This window comes from Ochlerotatus camptorhynchus, unplaced genomic scaffold (assembly GCF_037179485.1).
Source record: "Ochlerotatus camptorhynchus isolate MF236.1 unplaced genomic scaffold, CSIRO-AGI_Acam_v1.1 ptg000610l, whole genome shotgun sequence".
Lineage (NCBI taxonomy): Eukaryota > Metazoa > Arthropoda > Insecta > Diptera > Culicidae > Ochlerotatus > Ochlerotatus camptorhynchus.
The window spans coordinates 202,896-219,893 of NW_027041090.1; the positions used below are offsets into that span (position 1 = coordinate 202,896).

The window sequence follows — 16,998 nt, forward strand, 5'->3', positions numbered from 1 at the left end:
CATATTTTTCGATGATCATTTCAATCTGCTTTGATCGATTCTCTTCATCGACCTTCTCTTTTAATAACCACTGTTATGCAAACAGATTTCGCACTATTTTTACCACATAGTTCTCTAGCGTTCAAAACGTCAAATACACCAGGGAAAGGTTTTGTAGCTGAGTAATTACCGAAAGAGAAAGTCGTTGACAAGAATTGATCAATACAGATAGGACCTATTCAAATGTTTAACTTTATTTATTTCCCAAGCAGTTGCCACTCCCCTTACCCCATCTATAGAGAGCTGCACCGTCGGGTTAACTCGAGGGGTGCGTCACATTTCAAACTCAATCCTTGATGCTCGAAAAATCTCTCACTAGCAAATCAATCTACGAAACATCTTCTTTCATTTCTCGCACCTACTTGCATCGCGCATCATCTTTTTTCAGGAAATCTTCAAAATCGTCACCAATCTCCTTTCTATCTACTCAGCGTGCGCACAGCTAACCAAACCAAAACCAAATCTTATCTGTATCGTAGATAGAGTTACCCCCCTGGGGTTAACTTCACTTTTTTGACATCTTGTGGTGGTTTGTTTACATGGACTTGATGATTTTTTAGATGTTTTAGAGAGGATTTTTTTATAGAAAATAGTCGGATAACATATCTTTTGGCCCTTTTTATTTAAAAACTCGAATCAACTTGAATGGACTAACAGGTAGAGGATAAACAAACCATCATTGAATGCCGAACTGATAAATGAACGGTAGCGCTGGTGTAGTGGTAAACGGGAATGCCTCTCACCCCAAAAGGCCTGGGTGTTATCCCAGTCGGCACCGCCGGGATTTTCTGAGGCATACAATCAGTGATCAATGGAAGTAAAGCCATCAGTCAACATGAAACACATCAGAATTCGACGACAAGATCCTTTTCAAAATGGGTCATAGCGAGTTTCCAAACCACATTTGGATCTAGCCTCGAGAGAGTTGCCAGCTTCAAACTAGAACTAAACCCCATCATGCGACACATAACATTACTTTAGAACTCTAAAATATGGTCATTGCTGGTCACATTAAGAACCCAGGACCGCATTGGCCAACACCAGATACCAAAAAGGAAGTTACTCAAAATTTGATTTAGTAAGAAGGTCAGATCTAGGGTCAGATCTCATGTTCTGAGACTGACATGTACGAGCCCAGAGTCAATGTTAATAAAGACTGAACGCGCAAAAAATGGTCGACAAAAAATCGTTTCTTTCAGTCAAAATTCATATCACAAAGATCTTCTTTTTCTTCTTATGGCAGTTCAATTCATGTATTTAAAGGAAAAATGTTCGTTTATTCTTTTGGTTTGGCAAATCTGAATGCTTTTTGCCCACACACTTAGAAAAATTGATGTAAATTTAGGTGCTTTGAGACTGACATATACAAGCGTCAATTTTGACATAAAATTGGGTCATAATAGACGTGAAATTCAGCTCAATCAAACGTACTTTCAAACTTTTCAGTCTCGGAGCACTTAGTTTTACACGACATGTTTGTTTACGTCTCATCCTTTATGTCAAAAATGGATTCCGTTACGTGTAATATTAAGCATTTCTAAGTGTGCATAGTGTCAGCTCGCCAAGTCTGGCCAGAACAGCACTATTATGTTGCTTTAGGAATGGTAGCAGGCGCTTTTCCAGGTACTCCTGGACGTAGATCTCGTGATTGATGGTTCCCGTAGTAATGAAAATGCCGCTTTTTAGACCACACGTTCATATGACCTGCTAGACGAGATATTTTTTTCGGGAACTTCGATAGTTTGATGGTCTTGAAAGTTTCAGCCACCTTCCCTTTTCCTGATGCGGTATAAAACTCCTGTTCCGGAAGCTGCTTGAAATCCGCCGTTACATTATTTTCGTGGGAGAACGTCGTTTGCTCTTGCTGCGCGAGCAAAATTTTGACACGCTGCTCCTCTAGCTTGGACGTCATTTTGAAAACTGGAGAACAAACGATGAAAACTCATCAACTTCCAAATGTAGTATTTCAGGTTTTTTTAAATGCATTTTTCACAGAAATACACCAAATTGACCAATTTTTGCGCGTTCCAGACTTTAAGAGTCCCGCCAAGAGTGAAGCCATATGTACCAATTGAACTTTCAAGCGGGATATCAAACAAGTAAAGTAAATAAACATTATTGTTCCCACAGCCAGTGAACTACAAATATTGCATTCATTACTGACAATATATAAGTAATTTTAGATGTAAAACATATCTTCGCTTCATTTAGTACATTGTCATATTTATAAGTGATACCAAGCACTTGTTTGATCTTTTTTCAGGTTTTATAGTTGTTTTTGTCTCGCAGATGGTCCGTTATCGACATGCAATTTGTCACTTCTGAACAGTGCTGAGTTGCATCACGGTACTGACAGCCTTTAGATTGACAAAAGAGATTCCTATACACTCAGAATAATTTTCACGTAAATGCTACGTGAAAACATACGTAGATTTATTCCATCGTACTTTTCACATAAGAGCTACGTTAGGCTTCCGCTTTTCCAAATCCGAATTGCCGGGCCTTACGCTTGACCCCTGCCATCAGATTTTGTACAGCCACCTTGTCCAACTTCTTCGCCGCAGAAAGCCAGTTTGCCTTGAACTGCTGCTCGCCCTTAGCAGTTTTTTTGGTCTTCTTTAGGTTCCGCTTGACAATAGCCCAGTATTTCTCAATTGGGCGGAGCTCTGGCGTGTTGGGAGGGTTCTTGTCCTTGGGAACCACCTGCACGTTGTTGGCGGCGTACCACTTCATGACCTTTTTACCGTAATGGCAAGATGCCAAATCCGGCCAAAACAGTACGGAACAACCGTGTTTCTTCAGGAAAGGCAGCAGACGTTTATTATTTAACACTCTTTCACGTAAATTTCTTGGTTGACAGTCCCGGAAGCTATGAAAATGCTGCTTTTCAAGCCACAGGTACAGATGGCTTGCCAAACCAGATATTTCTTTGCGAACTTTGACAGTTTCATGTGCTTGAAAACATCTGCTACCTTTCCCCTTCCTTTTGCCGTACTCCTGTCCCGGAAGCTGCTTGTAGTCGGCTTTGACGTAGGTTTCGTCGTCCATTACCACGCAGTCAAACTTCGTCAGCATCGTCGTGTACAGCCTCCGGGATCGCGCTTTGGCCGTCGTATTTTGTTTATCATCGCGATTTGGAGTCACTACCTTCTTGTAAGTCGATAGTCCGGCTCGTTTTTTGGCTCGATGCACGGTTGTAGACGATACACCCAGCTTATTTGCGGCATCTCGGAGAGAGAGGTTAGGGTTTCGCTTGAAACTACCGGCAACTCTCTTTGTCGTCTCAGCGGCTTCCGGTTTTCGATTTCCCCCCGATCCAGACTTCCTGGCTGTCGACAAACGTTCCCCAAACACTTTAATTACATTTGTAACGGTTGATTTGGCAACTTTTAGCGATTTAGCCAACTTTGCGTGCGAGTAGCTCGGATTTTCGCGATGTGCGAGCAAATTTTTTTTTTTTTTTTTTTTCCTTTATTTACAAGGCTTTCAGCCATTGGCTGGTTCGCCTTGGGACAATGCGCGAGCAAAATTTTGATACGCTGCTCTTCTTGCTTGGACGGCATTTTGACAACTGAAGAGTGAATTCCAAAATCAAAATAGGAGCAACATTCTACACACACACCTTCAAAATGAGGGGTGTTCAGGTTTTTTAAATGCAAAATTGAAAGAAATACGTCAAGTTGATATTGACCAAATTTTGACCGTAACACCCTTTAGCAGTTACGTGATTTGATCAGTGACATTCATTGGACGATTCTAGTATAAATATTTTGATACTTTTTTTACAAATATATCCTTAATATGTAGATACAATCCTAGTAGTATAATTTAATAATATTTCTTTAATTTATTCAGATATTCTAAATACACCACATAAGATTTTTTTCAATATTCGATATGCAGCACAAAAAATCTGGACGATCATGCAGATGGGCTGAGATACATTTTTCCTTAGAGGAATTAACTGATGGACAGCTTGACATCATTCTGTTGAGCACGATGAAACATACCGTTTATATTTGTTTAAGAGAATAAAATAATCGATAATTTTATACTTACATCTTGCCACTATCGAATACCAAACAAAAGCACATTATGATCCCGCCATGATTTGCAGCGCTCTGAGTGTACGTACCTACCACTCTTTTTTAGATGTGGAAATCACATAAGCTTTACGTGAAACGCACATAGACTCAGTGCTATGGGAAAATCACGTACATTTCATTGATTATGTAGGTGTGTTAAAAAGAAACTTTTTGTGAAATTCAAGGGACATCACATACATTCTACGTGAGTCACGTAAAACTGAGAGGAGAGGAAAAATTGAGAGCTTACGTGATTTTTCACGTAGCTTCAACGTGTAGATTATTTTGGGTGTACGGTTAATAATCAAAACAACTGAGAACCCTCTCTCCGTAAAACTTCTCACCAGTATGACACATCAACCGTGAGATTTCGTTGTTTTGCTTTTCTCACTCATTCGCAATATCACTAACATCTGCCATGTGTTACCATCATATCACCGAGGAAATATAAACAGACATATAAATTGACCGTCATCTCATTTCGAGCATAAGTACGGTTATGACGGTCATTCCCCTTCCAAAATCACGGATTAGGCAATAGCTGTGATGTATCAAGGAAAAAGTCTTATCCTGCGTTATACAATCGTATCATAACCAATAATTATTATTGTGAGAATTCATATCTGCATGAACATGTACTACCTGCAGTCACGAATGCTTATTCATGGATAGAGATTTTGCAGCTATTCATTTGAGCTCCAAGAATAAGGATGCTGACCGCATACCGTATCCACATTACCGAAGCCCAAGTATCAAGGGATCCGCAAAAAGCAAAACCAATAAAAACAATTCTTGCGTGAATAGGAATTCCCCTCTAAATATTGGAATTGTGGCTAGAAATCAAAGCAACCATTGGTATCCATCAACAAAGAAAACTTTAAATCGTTACTTTGAAGTCCGTAAGGGAACGCAATGTATTTCAATAAATCTTCGCTAAAATTAATAGCGAATTCGTTTATTATTCAGTTCCAACCTGGATCGGGTATCAAGATTGGATCTGCTTGTTTTCGGACAAACGTCAGTTTGATCGTTTGCTTTTAAAACCCAGCTCAGGTTGAGGTTTGCACTGACAAAAAGTTCGGTTTCGCACTGATTTCGAGACTGATTTGTCGAAGCTCTATATGTTGGTGCCATGATGGTCCTTGCAATTTTTCGGAACAATTCAAAAATTTAAGATTTTTCGCTTCACTTTTCGCACGAATAACGTTGAAAAGATATTTGTTTTGACAGTAAAATTCTCGTGAGCTTGTCAATTGTGAGTTGTGTCTGTTTTTAGATTTATTAAGCATCGTAAACAATGACACGTACGTAAAAGAGAATTGATATTGCCGATGAATCATAAAAAAAGTGAAAGTGGCTTTAATTTGCATATTAAGACATGGAATTTTTGAAGATATACGGATATTTTCCGACATCGTAACGTAATAGCACCCACATATTTATTTTTTACAAGGAAAATGAAAATCCAACGTTTTCTTCAAAATGTTTCGTATGTTCTGAACTCAACAACTTTTAGCAAGAACAGGAAAATGAGGGAGCATTATTCTCACTTCCCACTAACAACAGAGATGATCAGTAAGTGAATGATTTTGCTACTCTCTCCTTGTCATTTAATCTAACTGTCATGGATGGCTTTTATGAAGACGGTCTAGTGAGGTAGAGGTGTTTCCAAGTGATATGCTAGTTGACCGTCATTTCTGAGATGTGACGGTTATGCGAGGAATACCGTCAAGGTACAATAACCGTTATGATAATGCACAGCACTGCTTCTGAATGAAAGTCATCCGATGGTAACGCAAAAAATCTGGTTGCCGTTTACTCTGACGAAAAATAAATCACAAACAGTGCTGCTTGTTTGCAACATTTTCTCTTGGCGGGACTTTTATTATTACATCGACTCTGCAGCACACAGGAATGAATGGATGATTTGTTTTCCCACTAATCTGTTTCTCTCTTGCTCACACTCCTTCACTTTTAATGGTGAATTAGTGAGCGCCGATTAAACGTCAAAAAGCTCTATATATTCAACATGGCGTCCAATATTTTTGTTTTGTTTCTCAGTACTCATTTCCTTAAAAAAATATTGCAACCCGATTGAAACATTGATTGATGTATCGAAATTCCAAAACTAGTTCATTTATCTTAATGAGCCCTTTGTCCCATTGCACCAGTTTTAGGGTAAACCAACAAGAAAGTGGGTACCAACAACTTAAGTATCAACATAAATGTGAGGTAGATGCATTGTATGTTGGATTTGACAGCCACAGCATACCTCTTGTCATTATTGACACGTAATTCAGCTCAATAAAACGTTCTTTTAGTCGAGTAACTTTTTAGTCTCGGAGCACTTAATTCTACAGGTCATGTTTATTTACATCACATCCTTTATGTCAAAGATGGATACCATCACATGTAAAATTGATTATTTCTAAGTGTGATTAATTAATCATTTTGTTCGACTCTTTTCCACAGAGATGGCGCTGTTCCGCTGGTAGGAAGTGATAAAAATCCCCATATATAAATTGAGAGAAGTCGGAATAATTCGCTTTCGGTGCATATTCAGGTGAAAAAAAGTGAACGACAATCTAAAGAAATAAATCAGGGACTTTGCCGTTCGGTTTTTTCCCGAAAATTATTGTTAAATAAGCTACAATTAAATAAAAATGATTATTCCCCATACAGTTTTACCTGCTTTACTACCAGTTCTCAGAGAGCCAAAAAAATTCAAATTGGTGAGAGAGAATTTGTCTCACGACCTCAATATCTCAGCATGCCATATATTTTGTTGACACTCGATTTGTGATTTCCCTTTCACAGATTATAAAATAGAGTACCTGTCACTGCAAAACATGTCTGGTACCTCTATACATGCATTTACTTTAACATTTGAAATTCCCCCCTTTTTTACATATTGTGCGCAAAAGATACTTAATGCCCCGCCCCATACATAAATATCAGCGGGAAATTCTGTGAGGGGTGAGCAATTTTGTGTGCAGAATGTGTAAAAAGGGAGGGACTTCGGATGTTAATCTAAATGCATATATAGAGGTACCAGACATGTTTTGCACTGCAGTGTCCTCTGTGAACAATTATAGGAAAACAGATTGTGTGTAGTTTCCGATAGATGTCACCACAAACAACAGCAGTGACATCTGATGGAACATGAATGCAGAAGCTTGACAAAATGATTAATTCAGGTTTTTTAGTTGCAGGGCTAAAAGTATCCTTCATAGAGATATAAAAAAGGTTTTTTTAGTTTGAGTTATCTCAAATTATCACCGGGTCTATAATTTCAAGATATTCGAGATTTAAATAAAAATACTAAGCTCAGGTCGATGTTTCCAAAATACGACCTAATGACCCATTCAGACCAAATAGCATCCGGTGCCCTTTTTTATATTCTGACTTTAATTTTTTTTTGCGATTTTGGGCTTATATTTTCTTTGCAAGATTGTTGAGCTCTACACTGAAAACTCACTCTCTCTGTTAGATTCGTTTTCAGCATACACACTTATTAAAATTCTGAAATTAAATATTGTTACCGAATAAGGAGGGTGCCTACTCAAAGAAGAAGTGTTAGTTTGTTTACTAAAATGAACTATGACGATGTACACTGTTATATGGCAAGTTTTGCTTGCGTTTATTCGTGAAATTCTCATCAAATAATGATCACTTAACCCGTAAAAAATCCAATAAATATACAATGATTTTCATTGTCATTGTAACCAAGATATTTAATGTCAAAACATTGGACATTTTTGTCGATGACCACAGAATCTCAACGAAATGTTTGGTTCACAACAATGAAAATCATGGCATTTGAAAAAAAAAAAAAAAAAAAGACAGTAAAACAACCCTTCTTTGTTAAGCATCTTAACAATAAAAAAAAACTAATTTTTCTCGAACAAATTTGATCTTATCACATTATTTTTCATGGTTTGAGCATTGTATCGTTAAAAATCGAAATTAACGTTTTCTCCCGTACAACAATTTAACAATAAATTTTAATGTACTCGATATTCAACAGTAAGAATTATTGTAATTCCGTTGTTTTATTATAATTTTTTTTCGGATAGGAAATCAATTTGGCAAAACATTTGTAACCAGCATACATCTTCCGGTCGTATGAAACACTTCCAAATGTATTCAAATACGACCGTTTTTTTGCACTGTTTATGGCAAATTAGTGAACTTTACATGATAATGAATGGCAAATAACTCACCAACACGAACCCTGAATACATGAGCACCTATACATCTATCACTCTAGGGATCCCCCCTATTTCCTGCTGGCTAAGGCTATGTGCATGAAAGTAATTTAAAAATTGATAATTGATATAGCATTTCTGCTTTGAGTGCTTGCCCATTTTACCACAGTTGTTCATTGACGAGTTTATAGTAAATGTGGTATAAAGCTACATTCATGTTGTTCCATAATTTTGATTCAGAGAGCTTTTATAGCGCAGATGGTATGACAGTAGTTTTCCTCAATTATCACAGATGCCACCGACATCCGCAAGAAGACTCTCACTTTCTGGCAGGCCTCATTTCTTTTTTGCAAACACAGCGCTTCAGTGGTTGTTTGCTAAACTACAAATCGTCACGTACGCAAGAATCACCACCAAAACAAAGAGCTGGACAAAACGAACATCAAAACAAAGTTGAACTGCAAACAGTGAAGTCGTGTTTTCGCGAGTCTCTTCGGTTTTTAAACAGGGAAAAACAGGGATTTCGATTTGTAGTTGTGAGATGCGCAAACTGGTGTACTGAAACGGCAAGAGAGATTGTATGACGTACACTGGGAGAGTAACTCGATTCTGTTGTTGTTTTGTACAGTCGCCCATCCCCATCGTGCATAAAACAAGATTGCTCGAATACGACGTAGCCTTTTTGATTCATTCTTTTATGTGCCGAGTCCAAATGCGCAGTGACCAGCTGGCAATTGGAAAAACATCACAGGGAAATTGACTGCAAAAGTGAATCGTTGGTTGAACTGTGAAGACGCGGGCCGTTTTAAAAGTTCCATCAGAGTAGTGTTTCATAAAACTTTTGCTTGACATTGTAATTAGAATGCAAATTTGAAATCTATTTGTGATCGCCATTTTATTACACCTTTCCTATGTGTTCCAGACTGTGGATGTAAACAAAGAAAAGAAGTCGAAAATCGTTTGCTTTGACATCCTTTAAGACATCAATACTTTATGTCTGACTGTTTACAAGGCAGAAATCGTTTAGTTCTATGTTGAAAGTCGCAGAAAACAAAACTAGTTCGCTAAAAAACTAGTCGACGTAAACAGTAGTGCGAGAGAGAGAGAGTGTGTGAGTTTCACAACAAATTGCGCGTCGGGTGGCAGTGCACCTGTATCTGTGTTTTGTTTATTCACCGTTCTACTGTTCGCTGTTGCGTGTAGCCAGGAGACACGGCTCTGGCTGCTTGACGAGTCTCACGTACACCTTCGGACCCTTTGTTTACAAATATAGTGAAGCGGGAGAATTGATTTTTCGCTTGTTTTCGTGCATCAGCGCGCATAGGATATCTTCCTGTGGATCAATTCGGGATACCTTTGTACATTCCAAACAAAGAAAGGCAGAGCATGTTCAAATCTATCAACTTAACAAGTGAAACGAACAAGATGTCAGCAATGCCTAGAAACAGTGAGGATTTGTTAGGAGGTAAGTGCATATGGAAAATTGTCTTAAATAGGTTTTTCCTATGATTCATAGGAACAAAGATCAGTAAATGCGTTGCCACGTTTGCAGTGGCATATTTTTGTTTATCATTTCATATTTTCCCATTATTGGCCATTGTTATTGTTGTTGTTGTTGTTGACCGGTTACTTTCATTCGGAGTTATTGCGACGTAGTTAGGCAATACGTTGTCGATACTGTAGACTATTGTGAAATGCCTAATGTGACTGATGTGACCAATGTGGTCCCGGGCTTTCTAGATAACTTTCATTGAACTACTTTTTGAATTCTCATGTGATTTGAGGTATCGTGTGTTGGATTTTGACTCTAGTCAGGAACTGGCCACTTCCACGTAGGAACATGTCCGGATGTGACCAGTGTGGTCCTGTGTACTTCTAATGACTTCCATTGAACTAGTTTCATATTTCTAATGTGATCTGTGACACATCATAGGTTTTAGCCGTTTCCAGTCAGATTTAGTTCCATTTTTTTCTTTATTGAGATTTTTTAACCAGTCGACTAGTTTATTTCATAATTCAGTCTCATGACTCTTACAATGCGGAGAATTTTCCGGCCATATCGTCAAAACCATTTATTTCTTTATTTTTATTTTTAAGAAAAATAAACTGCTTTTTTTTTGTACTAGTCTACGTTGGTTGAAGAAATAGAGAAATAAATAAATAAAAAAATAAATAAATTAATTTAATAAAAATAAATTCTCAAATGAATTTTACGCAATCTCAGTTTTAAAATTATGAATATGTTTTGTAAGATTGTGCTACATGATCCCAAATGCCGTTACTTCGAATGTCACTTCTCCGTACGCCATTCGGGGTAATGGCGTTCAGGGAAATGACATTCGGGGTAATGTAGCTCAACCGTTTTGTATGTATTGCCTGTGAACTTTCATTCGACTGCACATAATGTATGTGTTTCAACTTATCTGGAAAATAATACATAGAGTCTGGCGGTTACAACAAAGTAGCAATAAACAAATAACAAATGTACGATGCCACAGAGTAAATATCAACAAACCATAGGTATCGGTCAAAGGAGAACGCATTCACAAACGCGATTAAAAACAAAACTCAGACTACAAAGACCTCTCTTATGGCCTAGAAAATCTACTTCTGTGCTTGGGTGTCAGCATCGCCGGCGGAAGCACTGATAAACAAACATGGTTCGAGACCGTTCGGTAAGATTGCCAGAGCGAAAGAGAGATAGAGCGGGAATGATTCAGAATGGTCAGCCAGTTGTATGTGTCGTTGACATCGTTTTCTATTTTTGGAAGTATATTAACATGCGCTGTTAATGAGACGAAGCATCTGGTGTCCAGAAAATCGAGTGAAACTGTCGCTTTATCTAAAAAAGTGCAATCAAGCTTCATACATACCGGTCGCTAGTACATATATTGTTTTGTGTGCTTTGGTATTTTGTATGCCATGTGCATTGACGTGGCATTATTTACAGCATCATTCTGACGTAAACAAAGATGGAGATCAAGAGATAAGGAGTTTTCATTAGCTGGTTACAGCTGATTTGAGTGATTATGTAGGAGTAGGAAACAACGTGATAGGTAAACTTCAAAACAACCGTCATCACTTTTACCAGAGGAGGCTTGTAGAATGAGCTTATCATGTTGATTTGCTGCTTGACCTTGTTATATTTTATATACACATGCCAGAATATGTGTTTCCAATATTGTTATGGATTGAATGATTTCATTTAAGCTGTAATCTTTGTTATCTAAGTACACACTTTTTCACTATGATAAAACACGCTGCATACAAAATCACAAAAATCTTTATTTTGCGGATTCACCATTACTCGATAGCACCAAGTGGAAGTAATAAAACATCCAATTTGTGCCCACTCATTCACACGCATATGAAACATTAGCAGAGTAAGTAGAGCATGCTGTCTTGCAACCATTATCTTAATAAGGCAAATGCACTAAATGCCTGCACACAAATACAAGTGTGTACTGTTTATAAACAACTAAACGAGTGGTGCGGTGAAATCTAAATAGAAGTTTGTTTCATGCTACATCGAAAACTAATGGAAGGAAGCGTGTTGATTGGCTCGCTGTGATAATTTCGCCATCCAGTTGTAATTGTATTCTTTATACTATAAATAATTCTTGATTTAATACTCATAGCCCCATTGTGCGCATTTTAAATACTTTATCAGTCATGCGTCAGTTGTTTGTTTGCCATGAAATAAAATAAAAACCGCTACGAAGCCATAAGCAATTTTTACCAAAATTCGATAGCTTCAGTGTGCGCTGGCTTCCCAAGGTGAACTACTTCGTTTTTGTTATTATGTTTATTATTTTTTGTCGCATCAAAATATACCAGCCTCTGCACAACACAGAAACCAAAAAAGAAAACACAACTGCAGACTGTCTATTGACTGTATACAGTTTGATTTTGAATTATTATGGCCTTACTCGTTCACGGGGGCTTGTTTGTAAACATGGGTGAGGTGAGTTCACGCATACATACAAATGTTAAATCAATCATAGTTGGAAGGTGTTCGAGTTTCGACAGTGCTTCTTCTTCTTTTACTTTATTATAGAGACTTTCAGCCCTTAGCTGGTTCGTCTCTTCGGAGTTTCGACAGTTATATCCATCTTACGGTAATAACTCATTTGGTGGAGAATGTGTCCTGCATCCCAGTAGCAGTTTCGATTTTATCACGGTAGAAATTTTTGTTCGCGTGATTTATTTGAAACCCATTGAATTTAGATCAGAAAACACTGCAATTCTATGCCAAATGCATGATTCAAAGACCAAATTTGATTTAAGAACATGTATGGTGTTAAGCTTCAACCGGTATTATTCTCGGCACGGTATTAAAAGTTAATTCGAGCTGGAATTTATCGTAAGTAATGTATTAATTTATTATGTTTAATGCAAAACATAGCACTTAATTAGTGATGCAGTTTACGTATACAACAATTTCTACTCAAAATAACCGCAGACGGGGAAATTGTCAGAAGATTCGCAATTGCAATTTCTTTACATTTTTCTTAAATTGAAGACAACATATCAAGAAGACTGGCAACCCTACCAGCATTTAAGAGACAAAAACTGTAGCACTGCGCTTGAGCAGCACTGGATAAAAAATGAGCAAATACGGTAACCTTTCTTTTGAGGTTGGCATCTTTGTTATCAAGTTCGCTTTGAGATTTAACCTTATAGGAATAGATAGTGAGATTTTGTCTGTCTTTTGGCATTTGTGTAAGTAAGTTTAAGAGCTGTTAGTCTTCTTGATATGATGTAAAACTCGATTCAAAGTAAATCTGGACGCACGGTTTAATACACCGTCCCTGGTGGTTGGAACAAAAAACGTTTGACAGGCATTTGTTGATGTTTCATTGACGAAGAAATTGGTGAAAAGTTTTTCTCGATACGGATCATGGAACTTGAGAAAAGAAAATTAATTGTACACAAACATCTAGAGAACCCTTCGTGGTCTGCCTCAAAAATAGCAAAAGTGTTAAAATTCCCAAAGTCAACGGTGAGTCTTGTAATCAAACGTTACAAGGATACTCTGAGTGTGGATAGAGCACAGCGCATCTATCATAAAAGTGGCACTAGGGGAAAAAAGCTAAGGAGAAAGGTGTTGAGGTACGTGAAAAGCAACCCAGGTGTCTCCATACGTGATTTGGCAAAGAAATACGATTTCAACTTTTCCACCGTGCGTAACATCCTTTCAAGAGAAGGATATAAGTATTTTTGTGCCAGTAAACATCCGAATCGCTCCCTGAAACAAAATTTAGTGGCCAAAAAGCAAGCACGATTACTATACGAACAAGTTTTGACGAAATTTGATGGCTGTATTTTAATGGATGACGAAACATATGTCAAATGGATTATAAACAAATCCCCGGACGAAAATTTTACCTGGCAACTGGTCGTGGGGATGTCCCTTCCAGGTATACATTTGTTTTTGCTGATAAATTTGCTCGGAAACTAATGATTTGGCAATGAATCTGCAGTTGTGGCCTTAAAACCAAGGTTTTCATCACATCTCACACAATGACGTCTAAGGTTTACATTAAAGAGTGTCTGAAAAAGCGGATTTTACCCTTTATTTGGCAACACAAGACCAACGTTATGCCGGATCTAGCCTGCTGCCAGTACTCTAAGGAGGTACTAGAATGGTATGCTGCAAACAATGTTAATTTCGTCGCCAAAGAGATTAATCCTCCGAATTGCCCTGAGTTCATATCGATCGAAAAATATTGGGCAATTGTCAAGCGAAAACTTCGAGGATGCGGTAAAGAAGTGACAAATGCACAACAAATGCGTTTGAAGTGGGATAAGTTCACCGGTACAGTGTCACCAGCGACTGTGCAGATCATGATGGCATCGATCACAAGTAAAGTATGGCAGTTCGTTCGAAACGGTGAAATGTAATAACTTGTTATATATCGTTTGAAAGCTGAATAAATACCCTTTTGTTTGAGGTTTTGATCAACCGTGTATGTTGTTTAATTCTTGAGTTATGATCACTTGAATGCGTCCAAATTTATTTTGAATCGGGCTTCATTCGTTTAGAGATAAGCTATAAGCACAGACATAACTCTTGCATATTGTTCATTGAACACGTATTTAACGGTCAATTTATGTTTTTTTCTTAATTGGTAGTACATTGCTTGTGGCACTGAAAGAAAATTTCTTTGCGTTTGACGTTTACACACTACCGCCATTTGTTGAGCTTGCTGTCCGTGAAAGTGTACTAATTTAATTTCTAGTTTTTTTTTGTGAAATGCTATTCTGCCCAAATGTAATATTGTTTTGTAAACTCTATGAGAATACCTTGCTCTTTATGTTCAGTAGGAAACATATAATAACAGTGCTATTAGAGATTGAATGTGTGCCCTTGATAGAAGTAATGTGCGTTCTCAAATATCGATTATGACGATGGTCCCGCCACTTACCCCTACAAAAGATTGAACTTGATGATTTATCCATACAATAATTGAGTAGATTTGCAAAAAGACGAAATAATTTTATCTACAGGCGATTTCTTTGAATGTTTTCAATTTCTTTAACAGTAAGTGAGCAATTCCCTACAAATTCACAAATCGGTTTATTTTTGTATTTTTTGATTTGGTTGAAAATTTGCAGAAACGTTCCTTATGACCGACTATGCCATTTTGCATCTTCATTTCGCCAATTTGAATCCAGTCTTATTTTTAAAAATGGCATATAGAAAATATCAAGCTTATTTTCAGAAAATTTTTACTCGAAAACTGTTTGCCCGATCGCTTTGAAAAAAAAATGCACTTTAATAAAAATCACCCAACTTAAAATCTTAAAAACAGAAATTGGTTGATCTGGGTTTTGCGTAACAGAACCAACTTAACAGTAAATTAAAAGTTTGTGATTCTTGTCGTATACAGCTTTCTAAACCTACCGAACTATCAAGTAGCGACGAGTTATTGAACTGCGATGAACAAGATATCAACATAAATGTTTCAAGTCAGGATCTAGTATTTTGACCAGTGTTCGGAAAAACTCAAAAACACAAATCTCATGCATGAGTTTATGCGCCTATGAGTTTTGCCTTGCAAAATTCAACGTCGCAAAAATCACCTTGTATGCTTGTACATCAGGGGCTGGAAAAGTAACACAACATGCATAGACATGATATCAATTGACGTTTGAGTGGTTTTTATAAGTTTAAAGCTGGAATGATTTTTCGGCGTTGTGAGTATGAGTGCGTGAATATGCATGAGAATCTCAAGCGTGAATTTTGTTTGCCGCATTCGTACGCGAGTTTATTCTCACAAGGAGGCTCAATTAATGAGATTTGAGAATGATTTTCCGAACACTGATTTTGACATCATCAATTGATAGGAAAAAATAAGTTGTGTAAATTATGCTGTGAAGAAATACCATGAAATTAATCAAAGAATTAGAAAGCACATATTTGCACTTAATTCAGAAGCAAACTTAGATGATAACAAAACTGACGATACAACGAAAACTGAGAAATTTCAGCTCTTGGCAGTATTACCTAGATCATGGACAGTTCAGAAAATCATGGAAACATTTAACACAACCAGGTATATGGCAACACAATCTAAACAACTTTTAAACGACAAAGGTGTACACTCCACTATTACTTCGAGGTTAGGCAGTAGATGATACGAAGGAACTTGCTCTGCAGTTTTTTTTTTGAAGACGAGGGTTTCAGCAGAGCAAAGCCTGGGCATCGTGATTGAGAAAACCGAAAAGCCACTGAATTTTTAAATTTGTTCTTCGATATACAAACCCAAAACCCTAATTCAGATTTAGGATCTTGTTGAAAAGGGTGTTAGGATAGTGACGGGTTCGGTGGTTGATTCTGTAAATTCCGGATAAATTTTGTCATATCAGAAGACTAACCGCTGATTGATTACAACCAACATATTTGTCCATGAAAACAAGACCTGATTGATTTCAACCAACATATTTATATCTAATCAGTGGCGGCCTGTAACCTCACTTTTTACCTTTTCAACAACTTTCAAAACCAGATTGCTACATTCATCCTCGAATCGATTGAAAAATACATTTAATCCTTTAGTTTATTCGATATCTATCCATTGCAAGCAATATTTTGATAGTTGTTTATGTTTTGAGAGTTGGTGCACAGGTAGATTGTGGTTAAGGAAACGCCACTGTATCTAATAGAATGCTCCATGGTCAAATGCTGTCTGATTAGTGATCTTCGAATGATTTTGTCAACAAAATATTAATCCAAACCACAGGGTGTTATTCAGAGTGGCAGTTATCTCGAAATAATTCTTCAATTATTGTAAATTTTACCACCAACCTTGTATTTTTTTTTAAATTCTCGTGTTGTTGAATCTGTTTATGTTTATATTTTATTTGTTTTTGTATAGGGTTAACTACCCCATTTCCGGCCTATTAAGCACAACTCGCACTTAGTCTTTCTTAATCTAGCGCAGGTTAGCACCAAACGGAATGTTATTAGCATTGATGCCTTCCAAATTTATTTACCTTTCCGTACGTAAGATTTGATAATGAGAAACCAATCGTTGAGATATTTTCAAAAGTATAACACTGCTTCTTGACGCCAAACTCGGCCCACGGATTCTAAACTCGGTCTAACGCATTGAAACGCCATTGAAACGCTAATGAATTCACTTCGGCCTATCGGATGAAGA

General features: G+C 37.3%; 1 protein-coding gene across 2 annotated transcripts in view; it reads left to right on the forward strand.

Moving 5' to 3' along the window:
- The first annotated feature begins 8,770 nt into the window (after positions 1 to 8,770).
- Positions 8,771 to 16,998, forward strand: part of BNIP3 (BCL2 interacting protein 3) — a 37,652-nt gene continuing 29,424 nt past the window's right edge. The window contains exon 1 of one of the 2 annotated variants that reach the window (XM_065237378.1): positions 8,771 to 9,797. In XM_065237378.1, the coding sequence (XP_065093450.1) occupies positions 9,719 to 9,797 (79 nt within the window). In that variant the 5' untranslated portion in view covers positions 8,771 to 9,718. The remainder of the gene's footprint in view (positions 9,798 to 16,998) is intronic. The other variant, XM_065237376.1, reaches the window with a different exon arrangement.